General features: G+C 42.7%; 1 protein-coding gene across 1 annotated transcript in view; it reads left to right on the top strand.

The window, feature by feature from the left end:
* Positions 1 to 26,660, top strand: part of LOC137545218 (mitogen-activated protein kinase kinase kinase 15-like) — a 110,359-nt gene that overhangs the window by 71,395 nt on the left and 12,304 nt on the right. Inside the window, exon 3 of the mRNA XM_068266342.1 lies at positions 3,274 to 3,297. Coding sequence (XP_068122443.1) covers positions 3,274 to 3,297 — 24 coding nt within the window. The remainder of the gene's footprint in view (positions 1 to 3,273; positions 3,298 to 26,660) is intronic.

Genomic DNA, 26,660 nt, shown 5'->3' with positions numbered 1-26,660 from the left:
ATCTTTGCTAGCACTCAGAAAGCTTGTCTGATTGATTCCAGAACTGCATATCATACATTAAACCTCATGAAGGAAGTCTTGGAGTCTTTGGCATCTCTCAGGCTGCAGGGACAGGAAAAAAAAACCTGTCCCAGAATCAGGGCCAGTGCCCCCATTGAGGCAAAGGGGTAATTCCCACAGGGCCCTCAAGCACTGTGGCCGCCTCCCTCCCCCAAGTCTTCCCCAGCTTCAAATATGTCCTCCCTAGGACCCTTGAGCTGGCATGGTTCATCCCTCCTGTTCTTATCACTGGTGGGGCAGCCCTGGGGGTCGTGAGCTGGTGGGCACCAGGTAACAAAGAAGCCTGTTGCCCGATAGAGGTGGCGGCCCATCATCCCTTGCAGGGTACGCTGGTGAAGACCTGTGCTTACTTAGACCCCACACCCTAGAGGTGCCTGCACCAATTACTGGTGCTGAGATCAACAGGACCCTGACTGTGTGGGTATGTGGAGGGAGAAGGGGACTGAGGAATCCAAAAGCATCCTTTAATATTGGGATTTCAAATATATGCCTCTTCCCAGGTAAGTAGGCAAAGGGTTAATTTATGATGGATTAGTTGATTTCTTGCACAGCTTGTCTGCTATTCTAGGTGCCCCCATAGACTGGAATCTAAATTTGCGGCTATCACGCGCCTGGTGCTCCACATAGACGCAGGTGATCAGCTACTGAAGAATTGCTGAGTAGCCAAGTGCCCTGGGAGCCTGGACTAGAGAGTGCTCGAACTGTTCGCCTGGTGAATAGATTGCAGCGAACAAGGGGTGTTCGCCCTCTCAGGCGAACACATGGAGTGTTCAACCCATCCACTATACATTATAATGGAGCCAAACTTTGACCGCTCATCCCAGAGTCAGCAGGTACACGACAGCCAAATAGCTATCCATCCCACCTGGACCCCCCACCTATCAGAAACCCAGCTCTAAAGGCCATTTTGCAGCCTGTGTTTGGCTTCTGTGCTAGGCAGCTCAGGGAGAGTGGGCTACTAACAGGGAGAGCGTTAGGTAGGTCTGTGATCTATGTCAGATTCTTGCTGCTACCACATTGTCCTGAACAGCTAAGACCCTTCTTAGGGCTGGTACATTGTTTCTCTTGTTGTTGTATTGCATTGCTGTTCTGTGTCCAGTGCACAAGTTAGCTGTTGGAGACAGGACTGCTGGTCCTAGTAGTGCACCGACCATAACCCACTAATCCTTCACCACCACTACTGGCATCTAGTACCCACTACTGCCCCTGTATAAGACCTCAGTGCAGAATCAGTGTTTTTTTTGGTCACTTAACTGTCATTGAACTACCTCAGCTCGACCACAATCGCCTGCACTCCCGCAAACGTACGCACAGGCCACTCCACACCACTACACAAAGACTGCCGCAGAGAGGACTAACATTTATGTCCTGGAGGTGTCGACTAGTAAAAACAATGATTTGCTCATCTGATGCAAACACTGAAGCTCTTTGTGGCTGTTTGCAGTGCGTAACACGCAGCATTTCATCTGTCAGTGTGAACCAGGCATAACCCTTACATTACCTTATCGCAATGTACGCACGCCGGATGTTTTAAAGCACTTCATTCCACAAATTTAGGAATATACTTTGATTTCTGCCCTTTAGACAAGAAAACACGACTCTGCGTTAACTACGTAATTATTGGTGGGACTTTTGCCATGGATCCCCCTCCGGCATGCCACGGTCCAGGCGTTAGGCCCATTGAAAAAACTTTTCCATCACTTTTGTGATCAGAAACAGTTCCTATAGGTTTTAAAATTCGCTGGCCAATTGAAGTCTATGGAGGTTCGGCAGATTCGCCTGCTAGTGAACTTTTGCAGAAATTCTGTTTCGAAGTTAGCAAATTGTTCGTGCCATCACTAGCCTGGACACCAGTGATCAGCTACAACCGGCTACTCAGTAGCTGAGCACAGGATCTCTGTTAATTATTTGTGCTTCGCTACTGAGTAGCTGGCTATGTAATAGCGGGTGGCTTTAGTATTGAATAGCCACTGCTCTGCTACACTGTAGCAAAGTGACAAATATCATAGTATGCGGTGCCAGGGGAGCTCTAGATATCGGCAATGGTGCTTAGCTATGATCCAGCCAAACTTTGGATAGAGGTATGGGGATAGTTAGGTGCATAGTGTTAGTGAATAGTGTAGGGGGAGGATATAGGAAGTATTAACCTGCCTGGCGTTCTGATTCCCGCGGCCCTGCGGCCGCAGGAACGGTTTTTGCACATATTTTTTTTCTTTTTCATGTAGCTAGCCTAACGCTAGCTACATGATTCCTACCTCCCTGCGGCGTCCCTCCCACCCCTCCGATCGCCGCCGCCGCAATGGCCCGTCCGGAAATCCCGTTCTGAACGGGATTTTCTGGAGGGCTTCCCCCGTCGCAATGGCAACGCACGTCGTGACGTCATCGACGTCGTGACGTCACAGGGAGACCCGATCCACCCCTCAACGCTGCCTGGCACTGATTGGCCAGGCAGTGCACTCACCTGGGGGGGCCCTGCATCGCGGTGGGTAGCGGCGGATCGGCGGCAGCGATCGGGTAAGGCATGCAGCAAGCAAAGTGCTTGCTGTGTGTTTTTAAAAAAAATTATTCAAATCGGCCCAGCGGGGCATGAGCGGTCACCTCCACCATCTCTGGACGAGCCTAGCTCGTCCAGAACGCTAGGGAGGTTTAAGGGAGAAGAAGTTAGTGTTAGGCATTCAGGAAGGGTTTTGATTTGGGAGAGGAGTTAGTGTTAGGTATCTAGATATGGATATGCTTAGGGATGGAAGTTGGTGTTAGGATATGCATAGGGAGGCAAATTAGTGTTGGTTAACTAAAAAAGAGTGAGGGGGTTAGTGTTAGGCGTCAGGAAAGCTAATAATGGAATATCGGTAATACAATATTACCATTTTTTTTCAACTATCTGCAATACCTGGCGCCCAACTGAGCTAGCTCCTTGATAATATCTACTCCATTTATGACCCCCTACCTATTTACCAAAAATGTTTTTTAAAAATCCCACATCGAGAAAAAAATTAGGGCATTTATTTTTTTGGCAAAAAAGAAAAAATAGGTTTTAACGAAATAAACACACATTTTTTTAAATTTGTCAATATAATCAATTTTAAGAAATGTTCTGTTTTTCTTTTGTAATACACTGCATTTTTCTGTATCCTTTTTTCATTTGTCCTTTTCTGTGACAAAAAAAACCCAAATATGTGGTAATTTTTGTTTGTGTCCTTTATTTTACCTTAGGATATGGTGGCTCAAAAGAATACTGTAAGTATAAATAACATTTATTTGATTAACTTTCTTCCCATGAATATCTTATTTTGTGTTGTCTGCTGTGTTTGTCTATAAATATAAAAGTAAGCAGCTACAGTCTGCAGTCTGCAGAATCTATAAAATGTGACTAATGGTGGCCATACACTGGTTGATTTTTTTGCATCGATATCAGGCTGATTCGATCATTTGATCGAATATGCTACAAATTGATGCAGAAAACGATTCCCGCTTGATAGATTTTTAGCCCAAATTCAGTCAATTCAGTCGACTGCGCTGGATGGAAGATTTCAGTCGGGTTGGGTTTGATTTTGCGACTTTCGTAGTTTTTGTGCTGCATTGTGTCAATACAATTGATATTAGACAAGATTTTGCTGCAGCGTCATTGGGTAAATATCGCTTGTTTACCAGATCTAACAGTAATTCAGTGGTGTATGCCTTGCTTTAGGGACATGACACAGTTTAATACAAGTGTCAGCCACTGCTAGTTTTGGACTGACCTAATGAGTACCTTTATTGTCACCTGCCCACCTCCCCCAACTCCTGTAGGGGCCTTGTCTTCTCACCTGAGCACCTGTCTCAGTTTCAACACTGGAGACAGATTAACTAATGGGGAATCACCTGCATTTATGGGATGGGAACAAAGTTTCTAGTCTGTCTCAGCTGTAAACTGGCTATATTTTAAATTTATCACACTTAATCTACTACCACTATATCTTCATTTACTAGACTAGTGGAAAGGTATAAACGTATAATAGAAAGGTAAAGGATAGATTAAACTTGTATGCAAAACTGGTCTGAAATTGCTCATAGCAAGCAGTCTACTAAAAGATAAACTTCAAGGGGGTGCCACATAGAAGACTTCTACTTATCATTTTCATTTGCTTTCATAAATGTCTCTCAATACCTGAATGATTCATACATGGAAACTCAAAATGTGCACTTTTATAACAAATATGCATATTTGCATTGCTGATATTTCATATTGCCAAGTGCAGAGTCAGAATATGTCCTCCAGTTAATCAGATTATATCTGAGTGTTTTTTTCCCAGGCTCCCATCTTCCATTTCCTTAGTGCTGTTAATGGGAAATTTATAGACCTTCTGATATTGCAAGTACATGTTTATATATCTACACTGGGAATTTTTCCTCTGAGGATATAAAATATATATGCACTGGAAATGGCCATTATTTAACAGCTATGCATATGTCTCTACTATTTCACCCTTAATACCCTATTTAACCCTTAAACCCCTTAAATATATTTCTTAGCTACAGTATGCACAGTTAGGCCTTATCACCACTTGGGCAGTGCTGCGCACGGTTTCAGCAATACACAAAATGTGCACTATGCAAGGACATAAGTGCGTAGACTGCAGTGTCTGATATTTCCATTTGTGCACTGCAATTTACTGCAGTAACACAACACACAGTTGCGTGTATTTTTGTGTGATCTCATTCATTACAATTAATGGGATCTGCACCTGATAGGAGAGTAAATGCACATGGCGTGCATTTCTATGTAGGATGCACAGCCACCTGTGTTGCAGGCAAGGCTTTAAGGTGGCCACTAACGATCCAATCTTTTTCATCCAATTTTAACAAATCTATGTAGTATAGAGATAAATTGAGTCAATATATTGAATGGATACTTTAGGCAGTTCCCTCATATTATTATATATTACATGGTTGAATGAAAAAAATTGGATCATTAGTGGCTACCATTAGAGGGATGTGCTGTATGAAGAACTGTAACTTCTTAAACTCACATTGATATTTAGACTTTGAGGGATGACTCAGATGTACAAAGCTGACTCAGGGCCCTGTAGTTCTATTCAAAGGGCTGCAGTAGGCTTCTCCTCATCCTCTCCCAGTGTAAATGTGTGTTAGTCTACTGATACATATATATGTTTTAAATTGAATCTGAAGTGAGAGGAATATTGAGGCTGTCATCTTCATTCTTTTATAAACAAACCCAGTTCCCTGGGGGTGTCATGCTGAGCTTTAGGCTTTGGTTGTTTTGGAGTCACACATCTGCAACAAGTATGCAGCCAGTGAATTCAAACCTCAGTCAAATCATCTGATCTGCATGCTGATTCTAATCCAGTGATTTAGGAGCCCTTATTCAATTCTCTTTTTCTCCTAAGTTTTGTCCTAGGAGATCATTTTTCATCTGCTGCTTAAAGAGAACCCGAGGCGGGGTTCTTACAACGCAATCCCCATACAGAGGCTGGGTCTGCCTATAGAGCCCAGCCTCTGTTGCTATTTAGCTTCCCCCAAAGCCCCCCCTGCGCGCTGTGAGACCCCATAAAACACAGCCGCGCTGTGCGGGCTGTGTTTCTCTCTGTAATGTCAGTCTCCGCTCTCCCCCACCTCCTGAATAGCTCCGGTCCCCTGTATGGGGATTGCGTTGTAAGAACCCCGGACCGGGATCTCTTTAAAATAACTTTTTTTAGTATTCTGCAATTGAAAAAGCAGGTGAATTAGTAAAGCAGATAATCTCAGAGCTGTGCACCGGCCACCCAGCCTGAAATGGGCGCTGCTATAGCTACATTGCTATAGTTTGCTGTCCGCGCAAGGGTAATTTGGAGTGCTGCTGCAGTGTAATTGCTGGACCCCAAATTACTTCTCCCTCCCAGTTGCTAGTGTGGCGGCACTTGTAAACGGACAGAAGCTCAGCCGACAAGCCCTTGTTGAGTAGGTTCAGAGGGTTCCAACTCTGAAATGGCGAGCTGGAAGGCGACGGAGTAAGCCTCTGGATCAAATAGAGGCATCCCTCTACTGAGGTTAGTATTTAACTTTTTTTCAAAATTTGCCTTCAGGTACACTTTTTAAGAGACAGGCTATTTAAATTCTTGTGCATGCCCCAATCATATAACATATCAATTACTGCAACATCCTACCAAAAAAAAAACGGACCATAACATCATTAATGCTTCCTGAAATTTGCAGCTCATCTTCTCTCCCTTTCCTCCTGCTCCTCTGTTGCTGCCCCTCTTTATCAGCCGCTCAGTTGGCTGCCAATTTCACAATGAAAACCTTTTTCTGAAATTTTCTGATTGCTGGTGTTTTGAAAGGTGGTTCATATAATCAAATGCGTTATTTAACACTGGAGTGGTCCTTTTTTTTAAAAAAAAATTGTGAAACTGCTGCATCTAACATTTTTTTGCAGTGACTGTACAGAGTACAAAGGAGCAAAAGCTCTATTACAATTGCTCCAAAATTGCTAATTACAAAGCACTTTTTGGTGTGAAACAGCCCATACAAAGGTCTCCATAAGTTGCCCTTTCCTCATTTATTTCTAGCTACCATCCTGCTGGCACCCTTTACTCCTAACATGAAACTCTTCTTTCCTTTTCTATTTTTGTCACCTCCCCTTACTCTCACATCAAAGATAAAATAATAATTTTTGGGAAAGAAATAAAAAGGTATTTGCATTCGTTATTTTATCTTAAATAGCTGTTTCCCTAATGTAAAGAAGGAAACCAGTAGAGGAAAAATGGAAAAACCATTCATGTACTTAAATAAGACAGCTGTCACGTGTAATATGTAGCCACATTAGCAAATCATCTACTTTCGGTATGTCGTTACTGCACTTATGCAACCAGCCTTATGAAATCACCTCAGTGTCCTTACTTCATTTGTGTTTGTAATTAAGAAATGCGTTCCAGTTGAAGAAAGGCCAAATCTAACTTCCATGAGTAACAGCCAAAAGCCAGAATGATTTGTAGTTACGTGTTTTCCCACATCACATTGTATTTACAATAATCTTATTTATGAGCTTTTAATTGGGAAATGTGAAAAAGCATACAGGCGTGAAAAAGAAAACTTGAAATGCAGTTTATTTGAGGACAAATATCCAGCAGTGGCTGACACTTGTATTAAGCGTTACTTCATTATTTAGAAGACAACGCATTTGAAAGAAAAGAGAAATCAACTATGGGGCCTGCTTAGAAAGGCCCGGTCCAACATAAGTTATAGCTACCCCTCTGTCCCCAGGAACACACCTTGCATTTTCCCTACAGCTTTTGACATCTTGCAAGAGCTTCCAGACTCACTGCCATGTGACCAATGATTTTTCTTATTATTGTCAATTTTTTATTATCGCACGGCCCGTTTGTCTCTTTGTAATAGTTTGTGGTGATTAACAATTCGATATTTGTGTTCATTATGATAAATACAGTAAAATCTCATTACAGTAAACTCTTGCTATAGTAAACGCAGTCCTCTGGTATCGATCATGTGCCTGTATAAATATACATTGTATGACGTATCCTGATATAGTAAACTTCTGACATAGTAAACTACTTGGCCAGGCCCTTGGAGCTTACTTTTTTTACTTACACTTTTATAAGTGTTGATAACGATATATACAAGAAGAACCAATGGTCACAAGTGGAGGACTAACAAGTGGTTCCAGAGAAGGTACTTTAGCTAATAATTAGACATCATTTTAGGAACATTTACACACACACACAAAAAAAAATCAATCTCTGCATCCGAGTACCTACACAGACCTAGGAAAACATTTGTGCCTGGAGTGCTTTAAGAAGCCTGTTGTTTTGTACCATTAATTAACCAGTTTGAACTGCCTGCTGGTAAACTGAGAAGCAGAAATAAGAAAATAATTTTCCTACATCTCCACTGACCCAAGAGGTGGAAGCCATAGTGGCAAATGAAATCTACGAGATGCTGATCAATTATCCTGGCAACTATGGTAATTAATCACTTGCCAGTTAATGGATTGGCAGAAATGTACTTTCTTTGCCTAACACAGTTTCTACTTACTGGATCAGCGAAGATTTGCATATTAGAAAAACTTCCCTCCCGAATGTAGTCACATATGTACAACATCAGGTATGGTTGACAATAAGTAAGGCCTTGATATTTAAAGCGGACCCAAACCAAACATTTTTTTAATTCAAAATATTTAGTTGCACCACTCTGACACATCCAAAGATAAATAAACACTCCTTCAGTCCTATGAGCATTTCAGTGCATGCTTTTCACCCTTCTCTTTTCATAACTAGGGTTATACAGGTGGCAGCCATTAGCAATTCCTCCTTTGCCGGACACCGCCTACTCCACCAGTTTTCCGGATTCTGTCCCGGCAATATGAAAGGAAGGGAGGGGTTCCTCCAATAAATGTAAAATATTTTATATTTGTCATCATGCAGCTGAAAAAAGGCTGCTATGTATTATTATAATTTAGAAAATAGATTTTATTTCTGAAATCTTGTATTTTTAATTTGGGTCCACTTTAAAATTAGCAGAGTTGCGTTCCTTCACCAAGTGCTCAGGCGGTAAAATGTCTTAACCACTTAAGGACCAGGGGATTTTGGAATGATCGGTGCTGCGTGGGCTCTACAGCCCGCAGCACCGATCAGGTAAAAGGCAGGGCGATCAGACTTCCCCCCTTTTTTCCCCACTAGGGGGATGTCCTGCAGGGGGGGTCTGATCGCCGCCGGCTACTATTGATTTGCGGGGGGGGGGGGCTCCTCAAAGCCCCCCTCCGCAGCGCTTTCCGGGCTCCACTGCTTTCCCTCCCTCTCCCTTCTCCTGTGTGCGGCGCAGGACGGATATCCGTCCTGCGCCTGATAGAATAGGCTTCTGCCTATCAGATGCCGGCGATCCCCGGCCAATCAGAGGCCGGGGATCGCCGATCTACGTCACGGCGCTGCTGCGCAGCAGCGCCGTGTGATGTAAACAGCGGGGATTCTTTCCCCGCATGTTTACATTATGCGTGCGAGCCGCGATCGGCGGCTCGCACACTGTTCACGGAGGCAGTCTCCGTGAACTGGCATGGAAAGGCCGCTTTCATGCTATACTACTAACGACCCGCCGACGCCTATGGGCGTCAGGTGGTCGTTAAGTGGTTAAAGGGCCACGCCCATCATTTTCTTTTTTATAAATCTTCCATTTAGCATAGAAATTAATGTTTAAAATGTCCATAAATACTTTAAATTTAGCACTGTCAGTTCACCACCGATTCCCCATGGGAGTCTAGCAGAGGAGCAGTGTATTCTGGATAAAGAGGCATGGCCAAGTCATTCCCTATGGGGTCTAGCAGAGGAGCAGTGTATTCTAGAAAAAGAGGCATGGCCAAGTCATTCCCTATGGGGTCTAGCAGAGGAGCAGTGTATTCTGGTAAAAGAGGCATGGCCAAGTCATTCCCCATGGGAGTCTAGCAGAGGAGCAGTGTATTCTGGAAAAAGAGGCATGGCCAAGTCATTCCCTATGGGGTCTAGTGGAGGAGCAGTGTATTCTGGTCGTTAAGTGGTTAAAGGGCCACTGACATCATTTTCTTTTTTATAAATCTTCCATTTAGCATAGAAATTAATGTTTAAAATGTCCATAAATACTTTAAATTTAGCACTGTCAGTTCACCACCGATTCCCCATGGGAGTCTAGCAGAGGAGCAGTGTATTCTGGATAAAGAGGCATGGCCAAGTCATTCCCTATGGGGTCTAGCAGAGGAGCAGTGTATTCTGGAAAAAGAGGCATGGCCAAGTCACTCCCAATGGAGTCTAGTGGAGGAGCAGTGTCTGCTGGAAGGGAACGTATGGCCAAGTCATTCTCCATGGGATCTAGTGGAGGACCATTGTCTGCTGGAAGGGAACGTATGGCCAAGTTGCAGCTCACCACCTCTCAAGCCTTCTCCAATTGGAGTCAGTATCAGCCCAGTTAGGGTGCTTACATCCAAAAGCAGCTACTACCAGAGAACTTAGGAGGGCAAGGAAAGCCAAGCTGGCCCCTTGCATTTGCTAAAGAGCAATGATATGCTAATACTTCTAGCCTCTGTGAAAATGTAATGCAAGTTAAAGACAGCTTGGAATAAACAGTACAGAGATGACATGAATGAAGTGTAATCCTAGTGTCTGCTGTTATAATGATAAGATAGTTTGGACATGGCTGTTGCTGCTGAGTTGTGGTGTTGATGCTGTCTGGATTCCATTATTTTCAGCACATTGTTTAAATAAATAAAGCAGTGGTGCTCAGACACAGATACAGTGCACAGCAACTTACTGCTACTCTTGCAAACTGTGGCCAATTAGTGGTTTTATTGTTCTTACTTTTACATAAAATGACCTGGCATCCATCTTTTTTGTAACAGTATTGTAAACTAGTCGTATCCAGAGTATTTGTTGTTAAGAACCTTGTGTACAGCTAAACAGTAGCTGCTAAAGATGGTCAATGAATTCTAGTTACCTGTATGTTACAGAGGAGGTGTGTTATAGGATCCAACATACAGTATGCTTAAAGGGAACCTGAACTGAGTAAAATTATTTAAAATAAATACATGACGTAGCTGCAAATGACTGTTACATACTTACCTCACCATCAGTTCCTCTCAGAAGCTCACCATTTCCTTCTTACTGTGATCCCATCCAGTTCTGACAATATTTTGTCAGAACTGAAATATACCACTTTCTGTCAGTTATATATCAGCTGCTGTCAGTTACAACTGAATGTGCAAGGTAATGTCCATGTTTCCCTATGGCTCAAGTGGGCGATATTACAGTTTAAAGCGGAATATAACCCAGCATTTCAACTTTGCTCTAAAACATTATTTACAGCGTATTATATGCAACCAGCATTTTTTTTTTTACTAGACCAGCATCGGAAGGGTTACACACAGAGCTTTAAAGTTCTGTGGAGAGAAATGCAGATGCATCCGAAGTTTAGATAGATACATTTAAGTAAACACAATGCAACAAGTGGTGAATTTGACACACACTCTAACTGTGCAGGAGCTCCCGGACACAGGGAGAGAGTGAGTCACATTCCCCACGTGTTACATTGTGTTTACTTAAATGTATCTATCTAAACATGGATGCGTCTGCATTTCTCTCCACAGAACTTTAAAGGTCTGTGTGTAACCCTTCCAATGCTGGTCTAGTAAAAAAAATGGTGGTTGCATATAATATGCTGTAAATAATGTTTTAGAGCAAAGTTGAAATGCTGGGTTATATTCCGCTTTAACAGTGTGCTGGCTAGGAAGCTGTTATGGGGTAATGGCCATTTTCAAAATGGAGGACGGAGAATTCCATTGATCACAGTGGACAAACAGGATACAGGAGAGGAGAAAGAGATTGATAAGTAGACTTCACGGGAGGTAAGTATGACCTGTGTATGTTTATTTTGACCTTTCATTTTCAGTTCAGGTTCTGTTTAAACTCATTTTTAAGAAAGCTTTTTTTTTTTCAGAAAATGGGAACAGAAATAAAGGAATAGCAATTTATGAACAATAATACACAGAACATTCAAATTGCGCTTTTCTCTGACAGACTCAAAGCACCCAGAGATGCAGCCACTAGGGTGCGCTCTATGGGAAGTAGCAGTGTTAGGGAGTCTTGCTTAGGCAAGACTCCCTAACATTGCTACTGCCTACTGAGCGTGCCCTTACTGAATAGGCGCTAGCTTACTGTACAGGAAGAAAACCCTGGTCTTCTGTGTCAGAATCAGAGCCCTTAACTAAAAATTAAGTAGTTTGCTGTAACAAATGATTATGCGTTACCTTCATTTATTTTTGAATAATGAATAGGATTACTGAAAAAAAGAATTTGCCATTCTGGTCTTTAATAAGTAATTTGTGTAGGCACCTTGAGCATTGAGTAGCATGCTATGCCTAACATACACAGCGGTTGATTGCTGCATGGAGATGTGAGGTGAATCTGTGCTGCTTATTAGCAGAACAGGAATACAATTTAATTGTGTAGTTGGTTGCTATAGATACTTTGACGCTTTTCTAAGTTCCCTTTTATGTGGAACGTGTCAGAGTGTCTGAAGCTACTTATATCAGGTTGTAAGCTGAATGTATCCAGCAGGGTCGTGCACATTAAGATTTCTTATTTATCAAAGGACATGTTGTGCCTGTGTGACTCCTGCAGTTCTGGACTGCTCACAGCTATAGATGAACACAGATGGAAGACAGAAAGTGCTTACCTTGAAGAGATGGTCTGCAGTGGGTATTATAATGACAGATTGCTTTTGCTAAGCAGCAGAGGGGAAGTTTATAAATCCCAGTGTGCCGCCTTACAACCACTTAGGGTTCAGCAAACCACTCTAGGTTTACTGCGCATAGTAGTTGAATAGATGTGAAACTGACACTTTAATAATTTATACCAGTGAATTGGATCAATAACCAACTTTTTCTTTATATGTGTCAAAGATTCGAACAGCGGGATCACTGAACATAGTTGAAGTTTCTCGCCTCCCCTCCTCAACCTCTGCTACGTGCGCATGCACACACACGCACACATGCGCACAAACACACACACACACACTGCAAAGGCTTAGCTTCACCATCAAATTATTGTAGTGTAAGATTAAAGGATACCACAACTGACATGTGACATGATGAGATAGACATGTGTATGTACAGTGCCTAGCACACAAATAACTATGCTGTGTTCCTTTTTTTCTTTCTCTGCCTGAAAGCGTTAAATATCAGGTATGCAAGTGGCTGACTCAGTCCTGACTCAGACAGGAAGTGACTACAGTGTGAGCCTCACTGATAAGAAATTCCACTTTTTTTTATCTTTCCTACTCTCAGAACCCATTTTCTGCTAGGAATATGTTTTATTTTCTTTCTTTAATTTCTTATCAGTGAGGGTCACACTGTAGTCACTTCCTGTCTGAGTCAGGACTGAGTCAGCAATTACATACCTGATATTTAACTCTTTCAGGCAGAGAAAGAAAAAAAGGAACACAGCATAGTTATTTGTGTGATAGGCACTGTACATACACACGTCTATCTCATTATGTCACATGTCAGTTCGGGTATCCTTTAAGTGGATTTAAAACATGGAGTTCTGATCAGCTATACAATATACTGTACTTGCATTATTAGCTCCATTTTATAATACTTCCATGTCACTTTACATGCTTCCAGCGGTGGAAGTGGTTCTCCCACCTCTCCTCACTGCAGCCTCACTCCCTACAGTATGTGGTTCATCCCACTGATGTCAGCAAGCTTTAAGCTGGCTCTAGATAGCTTAGCATTGGGTTGTTTTGGTGCCAGTGAGCAGCAAATTGCTAGAAAAAATTAACATTAGTCCCTTCACCCCCCAACCACCAGCCCAAATCCTCCCCCACCTCCCAGTAAAATACTGTTCCTTCTCCATGTCCTACTCTGGGGTAAAACCCTTTCTGAAAGAGTAGGGGAAGATGTCCTGTGTACCTTGCACAGTCACACACAATGATTCCAGGTGTGCAGCCCTGTATATACAGTAGTTGGTACATCTAATTGCATCTAGGGAAGAAACAAAGTAAAGGTAGGCAAATTGCATGTACAGTAGAGTCTCGATATAATAAACTGATGTACAGTAGAGTCCCGGTTAACTAGAAATCAGGCATCTTGCAGTCTCAACTAACCGGAATGCCTGGTGAGAGAGAATGCGGACGTTTCTTCCAACATTTGCAGAGTCGTGTGCAGCAGAAGCTACAGTACTTACCAATCCTCCGGGCGCTGGTCTTCTTCACTCCTGTAGCTCCCATCGGATTTGCAGCGTTCTCGTATGGCTCCCTGGCGTCTCACATGACCCATCTGAGCTATGTACGGAGGACAACGATAAACCGCTGGAATCTGCAAGACTGAAGAAGACCAGTGCCTGAGGGATTTGCAAGTGATTGCCACTGCTGCGTACCACTTTGCCTGTCATTGGGGGGGGGGGGGGGGGGGGGGAGGTGGGTGTAGGTTATATTGTAACTCCAGTTGTGTGACTTCTCAAGCAACCAGCACGAACACATATCCAGTGTCAGGCAATCCCCACCTGTGCCGAATAAATGAGACTATACTGTAGTAATCTTCTGGCTAGTAAACTAAGTCCCCAGGTCCCCACCATGCACTTGTTTGAATATACAATGTATGACTAATATTGATATAGTACACTTCTGATATAGTAAACTACTTATCCATGTTGCTTGAAGTTTGCTATAAAGGGATTCTCCTGTAGTTTTAAACAGCCCGGAAGGGTGTATGCAATAAACTGTGTTTAGCAGAATTACGTGTGTAAAGTCTTACTGCACAATGAATAGAGCAGAATGCATTGCATGTAATGTATTGCATTCTGTTCTACTGATCGTGTGGTAAATGTGTACGTAAAGTGGTGTGAAAAACTATTTGCCCCCTTCCTGATTTCTTATTCTTTTGCATGTTTGTCACACTTAAATGTTTCTGCTCATCAAAAACCGTTAACTATTAGTCAAAGATAACATAATTGAACACAAAATGCAGTTTTAAATGATGGTTTTTATTATTTAGTGAGAAAAAAAACTCAAAACGTACATGGCCCTGTGTGAAAAAGAAATTGCCCCCTGAACCTAATAACTGGTTGGGCCACCCTTAGCAGCAATAACTGCAATCAAGCGTTTGCGATAACTTGCAACAAGTATTTTACAGCGCTCTGGAGGAATTTTGGCCCACTCATCTTTGCAGAATTGTTGTAATTCATCTTTATTTGAGGGGTTTCTAGCATGAACCGCCTTTTTAAGGTCATGCCACAACATCTCAATAGGATTCAGGTCAGGACTTTGACTAGGCCACTCCAAAGTCTTCATTTTGTTTTTCTTCAGCCATTCAGAGGTGGATTTGCTGGTGTGTTTTGGGTCCTTGTCCTGCTGCAGCACCCAAGATTGCTTCAGCTTGAGTTGACGAACAGATGGCCGGACATTCTCCTTCAGGATTTTTTGGTAGACAGTAGAATTCATGGTTCCATCTATCACAGCAAGCCTTCCAGGTCCTGAAGCAGCAAAACAACCTCAGACCATCACACTACCAACACCATATTTTACTCTTGGTATGATGTTCTTTTGCTGAAATGCTGTGTTACTTCTACGCCAGATGTAACGGGACACGCACCTTCCAAAAAGTTCAACTTTTGTCTCGTCGGCCCACAAGGTATTTTCCCAAAAGTCTTGGCAATCATTGAGATGTTTTTTAGCAAAATTGAGACGAGCCTTAATGTTCTTTTTGCTTAAAAGTGGTTTGCGCCTTGGATATCTGCCATGCAGGCCGTTTTTGCCCAGTCTCTTTCTTATGGTGGAGTCATGAACACTGACCTTAATTGAGGCAAGTGAGGCCTGCAGTTCTTTAGATGTTGTCCTGGGGTCTTTGTGGCCTCTCGGATGAGTTTTCTCTGCACTCTTGGGGTAATTTTGGTCGGCCGGCCACTCCTGGGAAGGTTCATCATTGTTCCATGTTTTTACCATTTGTGGATAATGGCTCTCACTGTGGTTCGCTGGAGTCCCAAAGCTTTAGAAATGGCTTTATAACCTTTACCAGACTGATAGATCTCAATTACAGTACTTTTGTTCTAATTTGTTCCTGAATTTCTTTGGATCTTGGCATGATGTCTAGCTTTTGAGGTGCTTTTGGTCTACTTCTCTGTGTCAGATAGCTCCTATTTAAGTGATTTCTTGATTGAAACAGGTGTGGCAGTAATCAGGCCTGGGGATGACTACAGAAATTGAACTCAGGTGTGATAAACCACAGTTAAGTTATTTTTTAACAAGGGGGAGCAATCACTTTTTCACACAGGGCCATGTAGATTTGGAGTTTTTTTTTCTCACTAAATAATAAAAACCATCATTTAAAACTGCATTTTGTGTTCAATTATGTTATCTTTGACTAATAGTTAACGGTTTTTGATGAGCAGAAACATTTAAGTGTGACAAACATGCAAAAGAATAAGAAATCAGGAAGGGGGCAAATAGTTTTTCACACCACTGTATGTAATTTTGCTTAGCGCAGTTTATTTTATACACCCCTTAGTATTTAGCATGTTATCTTGTAGAAACAGGCAGCTCCACGGGCAGGCAGTCACTTCTTTCACATAATTCCTTCCAAATTTAAAATATTATGCTCCTCCTGCCTGAGCAATGACTCAATGGTGACTCAATCAACGTGAAATTCCCTCCATTCATATACTAATAATTATTTCTGTAATGTGACACTCCCACCTCCAAAACAATCTCCATCTTAACTTACCAAACAAACTGTTCCCTCTTTAGTATTAGCAAGCCCCCTTCTAACACACCCCCCTCTTAAAAAACAACAAAAACCCTTTTCAATGTGAGAAACCACTCATCCTCTGTGTCCTAGCAACCCCTTTCTAAAGTTACCCCCTACAAAATAACCCTTTTCTGAACTTATAGAAAAGAAAGACATCCCCCTCCATGTCATGGAAATAACATCTCTAATCTAAAGACAGGTCCATCATTTTTTTGGATCTAAAGGTCAAACCAGATGGGGACAGATTGGTGTGTGAGGGATACAGGAAGGCCACAGCCGTAAACTCTCTGCTACACAGGAACAGTTTCTATCCTAAACATGTTAAAACCTCTCTGCCATACGGCCAGTATTTACGTCCAAGACGAAACAATACCAGCTTGGACACATTTGAGGTGCAATCGCAAGAGCTAACTGCACGATTGCAGGCGAGAAATTATGACAAGGAACTTCTCGCGAAAGCTAGGGATAGAGACAGAGACAGGTCCTCCCTAATCTCTAGGACCCCCAGGTGTAAAGAGAAAGGTCCATTCACTTTAACGTTTGATTACACCCCCATGGCGAAGAAATTAACACAGATTGTTAAGAAAAACTGGTCACTAGTAGCAAGAGTCCCCGCCCTCCGGACAGTGTTTCCTGACCCCCCCAGGATAGCGTATAGAAATGCCCCCACATTGGGCGACATTCTAACTCGGAGTGAGTTTCGCTCATGTCCAACTACAAATTGGTTGGGCACTAGCCGCCCTAGGGGTAATTACAAATGTGGCAAATGTAAATATTGCCCCTATATGCGGGAAGGTATCAACTACCGCCTGGGAGGGGTGCATTGGGAGGTGCGGGATTTCATCACCTGTCAAACAAAGTTTGTATCTTATGTGGTATTTTGTCCTTGTGATTTATACTATGTTGGCAAAACCACTAGGCCCCTAAAAGAAAGAATAAATGAGCATTTCAAATCCATAAAGTCGTGGAAAGGGGTGCCCCCGACTCATCGAACACATAAGGGAAGTGCATGGAGGCAATGCCAAATGCCTGAAATTTGCAGGTCTCCTGCATGTTAGCTCCTCCAGGAGAGGGGGTGACCGCGATCGTGAGCTAACTCGACGAGAATCGCGGGTAATTCTACGCACAGAAGCAATGGGACCAATAGGTCTTAATGATGGGCTGGAATTGGCTTGCTTCCTTGATCCATAGCTCCCCTATGTTTGAAGGGTCTGGGACATTGAATTTGTCGGATAAAAGGTGTTGTCCATATAAATAAGGTACCCCTAGAATGCACCGTGGAGGTTCGGATCCTTGCCCCCCTCCTTTCTCCCGGTTCTCTGGTCCTTTCCATCTTAGGTTACCACAGATTTCACGACCTGTGCTCTTTTCTCCTCCTCCTTGTGTTGGGCTTTGGTTTCTTTGGGACTCCAGGCTGCAGTTTGCCCTGTTCTGATCTTCACCCCCTTGCATGGATTGCCTCTCTTTTTCTTCCCCTTTTTCTCCTGTCCTTCCCCCCCCCCCCTTCTTTTCTGATGGTGCCAGAACAGACTTGGGTACCCGTTAATGAAGGTCCCGGTGTACAGGACTCAAAAGTGCATTGGGCACTGTTGACCCATTAATAAATGGACCAACTTCAGTATGTGCTGGGAATGGATGAGGAGGGGGCAGACCCGCCCCCTGCCCTGGAGATTTAGGCACATACAATATTCATGCAAGGTGCCCAATCTGTGATTCTGGTAAATCAGCTTGGATCCCGGGTGACTATTTTTTTTCCTGCCCCTCCTCTTTTTCTCTTTTTTTCAATGTAAAGGTAATATGAGTTTCGCAGCCATATGTAATAGACTGTGACCATGTACCTAATGGGGACCTTTTCTCCACTCCCCTCCTGTTAGGGTCGCATGTATCCTCCTTTCTCTTTAATGTAGGATAATACGTTAAAGAGACTCCGTAACAAAAATTGCATCCTGTTTTTTATCATCCTACAAGTTCAAAAAGCTATTCTAATGTGTTCTGGCTTACTGCAGCACTTTATACTATCACTGTCTCTGTAATAAATAAATGTATCTTTCCCCTGTCAGACTTGTCAGCCTGTGTCTGGAAGGCTGCCAAGTTCTTCAGTGTTGTGGTTCTGCTATGAACTTCCCCCTCCAGGCCCCTCTCTGCACACTGCCTGTGTGTTATTTAGGATTAGAGCAGCTTCTCTCTTATCTTTTACAAGCTGGATAAATCGTCCTCTGAGCTGGCTGGGCTTTCACATACTGAAGAATTACAGACAAGGGCAAAGCAGGAAGAAACAAGCAGCCTGAAACTTCAGTGCATGAGAACAGGGGGAAATAAACACACAAATGATCTCTTGAGATTCAAAAGGAAGGCTGTATACAGCCTGCTTGTGTATGGATGTATTTTCTATGTGTGGACATACTGTACATCAACCTACTTCCTGTTTTGGTGGCCATTTTGTTTGTTTATAAACAAACTTTTAAAAACTGTTTTTAACCACTTTTAATGCGGCGAGGAGCGACGAAATTGTGTCAGAGGGTAATAGGAGATGTCCCCTAACGCACTGGTATGTTTACTTTTGTGCGATTTTAACAATACAGATTCTCTTTAAGGCAGGGGAAAAAATCTTAAAACCAAGTGGATACCTCCGGAGACTTTAGTAGGTGGATGTGGGCAGTCGGAACTATATAGGAGATAATGTATCTCCAAGGTTTTCTTCAAGATCGGCAGTGTCACCCCCAGTCTTTTTAATAGGATTTGGGGTCTTTTAGGGATTTTATAATAATAAAAAGGTGTTTTTAACCTATTGGGCAGAGAGTTAATATAAGGATAGTAAGGGAACGTTGCTTCATGCCACTGTGGGCATACACATTATGTTCACACAAAGTTTATTCACATGGGAGTTAATGTAAGGATAGTAAGGGAACGTTGCTTCATGCCACTGTGGGATTCACATGGAAAAATGCACAATGTTCAAATAAGCACAAGTCACTTTAATGTAATTATATATGGTTAATGTTATAGCACAGTAATGTTTATCCTGAGCACTCTTGGTAATGCACACTGTATTTATGTATTTATGTATGCCACTTGAAGTACACAATGTATCTGTCGCCATAGCGACCTGAATCGGCGCATACGCTTGCTTTGTCTAGCTTATGCAGCGCACTATCATTCTTCGCCGCTGGACGGCGTGGCCTCACCCCTGACCCCTGTGACATCAACTCCTTACACCAATCACAAGCGCCGAGGGTGCGGCTTCCAGATTTTATACAGGAAGCCGCACGGCGCTATTATGATTACAAGACACAAGCACGTGAACAAGCGCCAGTCAGGCACGAAACGGCGTAGTGCAGTCCCCCCACCCTGGTCACCCGAACCTTGGCACACCTCAGCACAGACACCTGGAACAGGTTTGACACAACTAAGAGCTACAAATATGTATGTATCATGTTTGGCATGAAGATGAATTAAAGCGGATCAAGGTGACAGTTGCCCGGCTCATTTTGATGTACTATGTGCATGCTGACTTCTTTCTAGTGATTTGCACTGGTTGCACGTCCCTTGCCTTTTGTTCATATGCTGCAATACAGGAATGCTTTGAGGTGAAGTTTTGTGCCGTTAGAAGAGACATATGCAGGCTGCTTCTTCTGTTCCTCCTCAAGATCTAAATACTGAGTGCCGAGTGGTGTATGTTTCTGCAGTGTACTATACTAATCTAAAGACTGTCCTAAATTCCTAAATTAACACCATTACTAATGTAAAAAATGTTTCCTCCTTCATGCCTCAGTATTACCCACCTAACATGATTCCCTACCCTAGTGTACCCTGATACCTAACTACAGAAAACTATTGTTCATCAATGTTAGAAACCCCCCCCCCCCCCCACACACACACACACACCTAATACCAGCCCATCCCCCTCCTCCCAAGTAAAGGAAAATGCCCCAGAATACCCACAAGGTGAAGCAGACAATGAAATCCTTAGCAGCAAGGCTCCTCATCGCCCTCATTGGATGTACCCAGTGCTGAAACATAAATGGCCATGATTACATGGGATGGCTTTAGTGCTACTGGTTTTGGTGCAACATTCAGGGTAGGAACACACTAGGCAGAATCGCATATGCATTTTCCACTATATTCTATGGAAAACGCATATGCGATTCTGCCGAGTGTGTTCCTACCCTCAAAAGAAGAGGAAAATCCTGCATCAAAGCTGCTTTACATGGAAGTATTAAGTTTGGACCCTTAAAATCACCAACAGATGCCTTCATAGAGCAGTAATTATATTCTATTATTTCATGGGTGCCAGAATACACAGCATTTTGCTAAAAACAGCCCACACATACAGTATGCAGCCACAGATGCTGCAGCCTTCCATTTATAAATTGGCAGCCCTAAATTTGAGCCCCATAGAGCAGTACATGGAGGCACCTGTTGTGCTGCTGGATCTTTACTACCTGTTGAAATAACACAAGTGTAACCATAACGATTATGAGGCACAGACTACTTAAGAAATGATTAATGTGGGATATGTGTTTTTCTAATCAGAAGGGAAGTAACAAATCACATTATTGTGTGTGCATTTATCTTAATGTTCTCATTTTAAGAATGTATACACGGAGGAGTGGTGGAGAGGCAGCAGCATAGGTCATTACACTCCCCCAGAACAAGTAATTACATCTCAGCAGTTTCATTTACCCAGGCCTTGTTGAGCTCTTAATATGAATGCTGAGATTTATGGAAGCTCAGGGAGTTCTGTTTCATAGATGAAGGAGATTGTGAAGCGCACTGAAGCATACAGTTTGTATTGCTCGCTTTTGATTCATACGGCAAAAGATTTGTATACAGTTTTATGCTACCTATCCATCCAGAGAATCATTAGACTGTCTTGGGGAATATGCAAAGAAAAATAGACTTGAGATTTGAAGGAGGCAACCAGATTATGGATTTCACCTTTAAGAGGATAAAAACCCCAAACATTAGCTTTATACTAACAATAGCAATATGATCTGCTAGACTTATGCTGGGAATAACCAATGAGATTTTTCAGCAGATTTACTGTCTGATATCTCATGGTGTTTTCTCAGCATTACATTAGGTTCAGCAAACTGGCATATGTACCACAAATATCAAGTTATCTGCAGCTGAAATTGTGGCCTTCACTATAAAGCTTTGCCTAAAATTGTACTCATGCTGAAAATAAATCGCTTTTACAGTCACTTGACTGAAGTAAAGGGTATCAGGGAAGCATTACTAACTATAGTGGGATGCAAAAGTTTGGGCAACCTTGTTAATTGTCATGATTTTCCTGTATAAATCGTTGGTTGTTACGATAAAAAATGTCAGTTAAATATATCATATAGGTATAGGAGACACATATAGTGATATTTGAGAAGTGAAATTAAGTGTTTTGGATTTACAGAAAGTGTGCAATAATTGTTTAACTAAAATTAGGCAGGTACATACTGTAAATTTGGACAATGTTGTCATTTTATTGATTCCAAAACCTTTAGAACTAATTATTGGAACTTAAATTGGCTTGGTAAGCTCAGTGACCCCTGACCTACATACACAGGTGAATCTAATTATGAGAAAGAGTATTTAACCACCCTGGCGTTCTATTAGAACGGCCAGGGCGGCGACGCAGCACATTTTTTTTTTAAATCATGTAGCTAGCCTAGCACTAGCTACATGATAGCCACTGTGCAGCGGCATCCCCCCGCCTCTTCCGATCGCCTCTGGCGATCAGAGCAAACAGGAAATCCCGTTCAGAACGGGATTTCCTGTTTGGCTACCCCCGTCCCCATGGCGACGATCAGGATGACGTCATCCACGTCATCCACGTCATGGCGTCAGAGGAAGTCCCGATCCACCCCTTAGTGCTGCCTGGCACTGATAGGCTAGGCTGCACACGGGGTCTCGGGGGGGGGGGGGCTGTTACGTGGCAGGTAGCGGCTGCGATCGGTATAAACACGCAGCTATCAAAGTGCTAGCTGCTTGTTTTAAAAAAAAAACTTATGAAAATCGGCTGACCAGGGTCAGAGCAATCTAGCGGCGGTCATGGATGAGCTGAGCTCGTCCATACCGCTATGCTGGCTAAGGGTGTCGATTGTAAGCTTCCCTTCTCTTTTAATTTTCTCTGAAGAGTAGCAACATGGGGGTCTCAAAACAACTCTCAAATGACCTGAAGACAAAGATTGTTTACCATCATGGCTTAGAGGAAGGATACAGAAAGCTGTCTCAGAGATTTCAGCTGTGTGTTTCCACAGTTAGGAACATATTGAGGAAATGGAAGACCACAGGCTCAGTTCAAGTTAAGGGTCAAAGTGTCAGACCAAGAAAAATCTCGGATAAACAAAAGCGACGAATGGTAAAGACAGCTAGAGTCAACCCACAGACCAACACCAAAGACCTACAACATCATCTAGCTGCAGATGGAGTCACTGTGCATTGTTCAACCATTCGGCGCACTTTACACAAGGAGATGCTGTATGCAAAAGTGAGGCAGAGGAAGCCTTTTCTCCACCCACAGCACAAACAGAGCCGCTTGAGCAAAAGCACATTTGGACAAGCCAGCTTCATTTTGGAATAAGGTGCTGTGGACTGATGAAACTAAAATTTAGTTATTTGGGCATAATGAGGGGCGTAATGCATGGTGGAAAAACAATGCAGCATTCCAAGAAAAACACCTGCTACCTACAGTAAAATATGGCGGTTCCCTCATGCGGTGGGGCTGTGTGGCCAGTGCAGGGACTGGGAATCTTGTCAAAGTTGAGGGACGCATGGATTGCACTCAGTATCAGCAGATTCTGGAGACCATTGTCCAGGAATCAGTGACAAAGCTGAAGCTGCGCCAGGGCTGGATCTTTCAACAAGTCAATGACCCTAAACACTGCTCAAAATCCACTAAGGCATTCATGAAGAGTAACAAGTACAGTACAATGTTCTGGAATGGCCACCTCAGTCCCCAGACCTATATATAATTGAAAAGCTGTGGTGTGAGTTTAAGGGACTCCGAGCAGTGCAGTAACTATGGAAAGATGCATGCTTAAAGGCATACCCACAGGCACTGCTCGAAGTCCCTTTGAAGAGAGCTGTCCATGCTCGGAAGCCATCAAACCTGAATGAACTAGAGATGTTTTGTAAAGAGGAATGGTCCAAAATGCCTTCAACCAGAATCCAGACTCTCATTGGAACCTAAAGGAAGCATTTATAGGCTGTCATTTCTGCAAAAGGAGGATCTGCTAAATATTAATTTCATTTATTTTTTGTGGTGCCCAGACTCATGCACCTGCCTAATTTTATTTAAACAATTATTGCACACTTTTTGTAAATCCAATAAACTTAATTTCATTTCTCAAATATCACTGTGTGTGTCTCCTATATCAGTGTTTCTCAACATTTTATTGGAATGTAACCCTTTTAAAACCCTTTACACCCCAAGTACCCACCTAACAAAGTAAACATTATCACAAGTACCCCTTGACAAATATATATTTAATCGTAGTACATGATAATTGGTTCAATTTCTAAGCATTTACTATTGCTTTTCATTAGCTAAAATACTAATTTTGTGCTGTTTAAATAAGATTTATCATTTTCGAAAACTCTGAATTAGTTATTCTTGGCTAAGTATATTAAGCCCGAGTACCCCCTGGAACCATCAGAAGTACCCCCTGGGGTATGCGTACCACATGTTGAGAACCTAGGTCCTATATGATGTATTTAACTGACATTTTTTATCGTAACAACCAACAATTTATACAGGAAAATCATGACAATTAACAAGGTTGCCCAAACTTTCGCATCCCACTGTAACTAACTAACTAACTAACTAACTGCGTTACATATATTCTGGTATTCACTCTGGTATTTTTTATTTTTATTGTGCTCCCCAGGGCCCCTGCATGCTCCATTCACACATGGGGCTGGATTCACAAAGCTGTGCTAACTCATAGCACTCATAGCACAGTTGCACTAGCATTTTACGCGCATTATATAGCGTGTAACGGTTTTCGCACGCAATCTCAAATTTTTACAGGAAAATGCGCGCATTTTCGCACCAAAATTCGCGTTAGTGCGCGAAAAACATTACAAGCATTATAACGCCTGCAAAACGCTAGCGCGGCCGAACTATAAGTTAGCACGGCTTTGGGAATCAAGCCCCATGTCTGAAAGGAGCCTGCAGGGGCCCTCGGGAGCACAATAAAAATAAAAAATACGATAGTAATCAAATATATGTAACCCAAAACGCTGCACACAAAACGCTGCACGGCTTTGTGAATCAAGCCCATTGTGCGGTGCAATTTGCATGCAGCATAAGATCCCACCGCAGCGCACCATTACATACACTTTGCTCCCTGTGGCAGACATCCGCGACAGGGAAAGCACAGTGACCCGACCCCCGAACGTCTAAGCCAATGATGTCAGACATGTCAAACCCCTCAGTCACATGCACACTTCCGGACAGTGTGCCACAGGATTTGCCCATATTCGCACCGCTACCGCAAACAACTTAAAAATTCTTTGCAGTGCCGTTGACTTCCATTGCGTCATGTACCACACACACCATGCAGCAATGCGCTTCCGTCATGCTGCGGGTACTGTGGCTGTGTCTCACAGACATAAATGGCCACTGTGACAAACTACAGCGGGGAGGGTACAGCAACGCAATGTGATGTGGTAAGTGTGAAAGGGGCCACAAAGTTTTCGCCAGCAAAGCGGGAGTGCTGCTCCATTAGTCCATGCGCTTCAGTCTTCATCCTCACAGGGGTGCCTCTCCTCAGTGACCTGGTGCATGTTGTTACAAAATGAAGTGTACCGGATCACTGAGAGGATGCGGTCATACGAGAATGAAGACAAACGTGCACAGACTAATGGAGAAGCGCACCTGCTGGGATGGGTGAGCACAAATTGGGGGAGCCCGGCAGCACTCAATTGCATCTATAGTAGTGCCTTCCCTGGGTATAGGGCTGGGCTGGGCTCACACAAATGGTTTAACAGTGCAATTACCAAACAGTGACCACTCACTTAAATGCCTGTCGTAAAACAGTTGCCGTACAATTGCTGTATTGTGAAACTGGTTGGCCCAATTTGTGTCAAAACACTAACTGCAATTTGTATCATTGTTTGACATGCGGTATAATTAGCAAGCAGTCATGGACACTCCATATAGCTATTCATAGGTGATCAGATGTACATACATAAATGCCACCATCAGGTATTCATGTAGCAGCTACCCGCAAACACTTGATGGTTCAACACAGTGGCTGTTAAAGCGGACCTGAACTCAGTACTTCCTCTCTTGTCTAAAACATACGAAACAGCATAACCTTTAAAGAAAAACATTTCTTTGTTACAGCTGATAGAAATCCTGCAAAAACTCTGCAGTTTATCTACTTCCTGCTTTCATGGAAGCAGACATTTTGTTAACAGCCTGTGCTTTTCAATTAGCCTCTCTGCCGTGGCAGGCAACTGACACAGCTGAGAGATCAGATTACAACTTGTGATTAGACACAGATGAGGGGGAATTAGACAGGCTAAACTCTCTAAATACATACAGGGTGCATTTATCTATGTTTTCCTTCTGTCCTGTACAAAAGTCTGGGTCCACTTTAAGTGCACAAAGCTGTCATGGTGTGATGTTATGCAATCAGTTTTACTTCCTCCTTGTGCAGATTTATGTACCAATGAGACAGAGAGAAGGAGATTACTGGGAATCTGGAAATCTTTTTCCAGCAAGACAAACACTGTTGCTGTGTTTTCTAGCAGATTTTCCCCCAAAAAGTTATTACAGTTATAGAGTGTGAGAGATCCACAAGAGGCATTCAATAATGAACAGAAAACTATCTGTGCCCCAAAATGGGCCGAACCAAAAGTCTGTATCTTCTGTATGTTCTTCCTGAGCCAGGCTTTTATACTTATAATAATATAATATTTTAGTCTGTGATGTTCCTGTCCTTATATATCCCAACCTCCTTTCTTAATTAATTCCTGCCTGTACTGTCTCTCCCTCCCTCTTGAGTAAAAGTGCTATCTCAAAGACACTTGGGCTGGGTTTACACTATTACAGGTTTGTGCCGTGGATGGTGACGTTGTTATGAAGAGTAGAATGTGCATGAGTTGCTTTCAGGAAGTAAGACAACATATTTCAAATGCAAGCAGCAAAGCACAAAAGCTTTACTCTATGCCAAAATAGTTGTTTAGGCATAATACCGTGTAATGTTTATATAGTTGCATTCTCAAAGCAATACCTTTTCTGGGTGTGACATATTCTCTATAGAGATGGAAGGGACATTTTGCATTCAGTGCTGTGCCTTGATACAATGCCAATTGCTTTTTTTTTTTTTACCAGGATACA

This window comes from Hyperolius riggenbachi, chromosome 2, assembly GCF_040937935.1.
Source record: "Hyperolius riggenbachi isolate aHypRig1 chromosome 2, aHypRig1.pri, whole genome shotgun sequence".
In the NCBI taxonomy this organism is placed as follows: domain Eukaryota; kingdom Metazoa; phylum Chordata; class Amphibia; order Anura; family Hyperoliidae; genus Hyperolius; species Hyperolius riggenbachi.
This window is presented reverse-complemented; position numbering and strand designations above follow the sequence as displayed.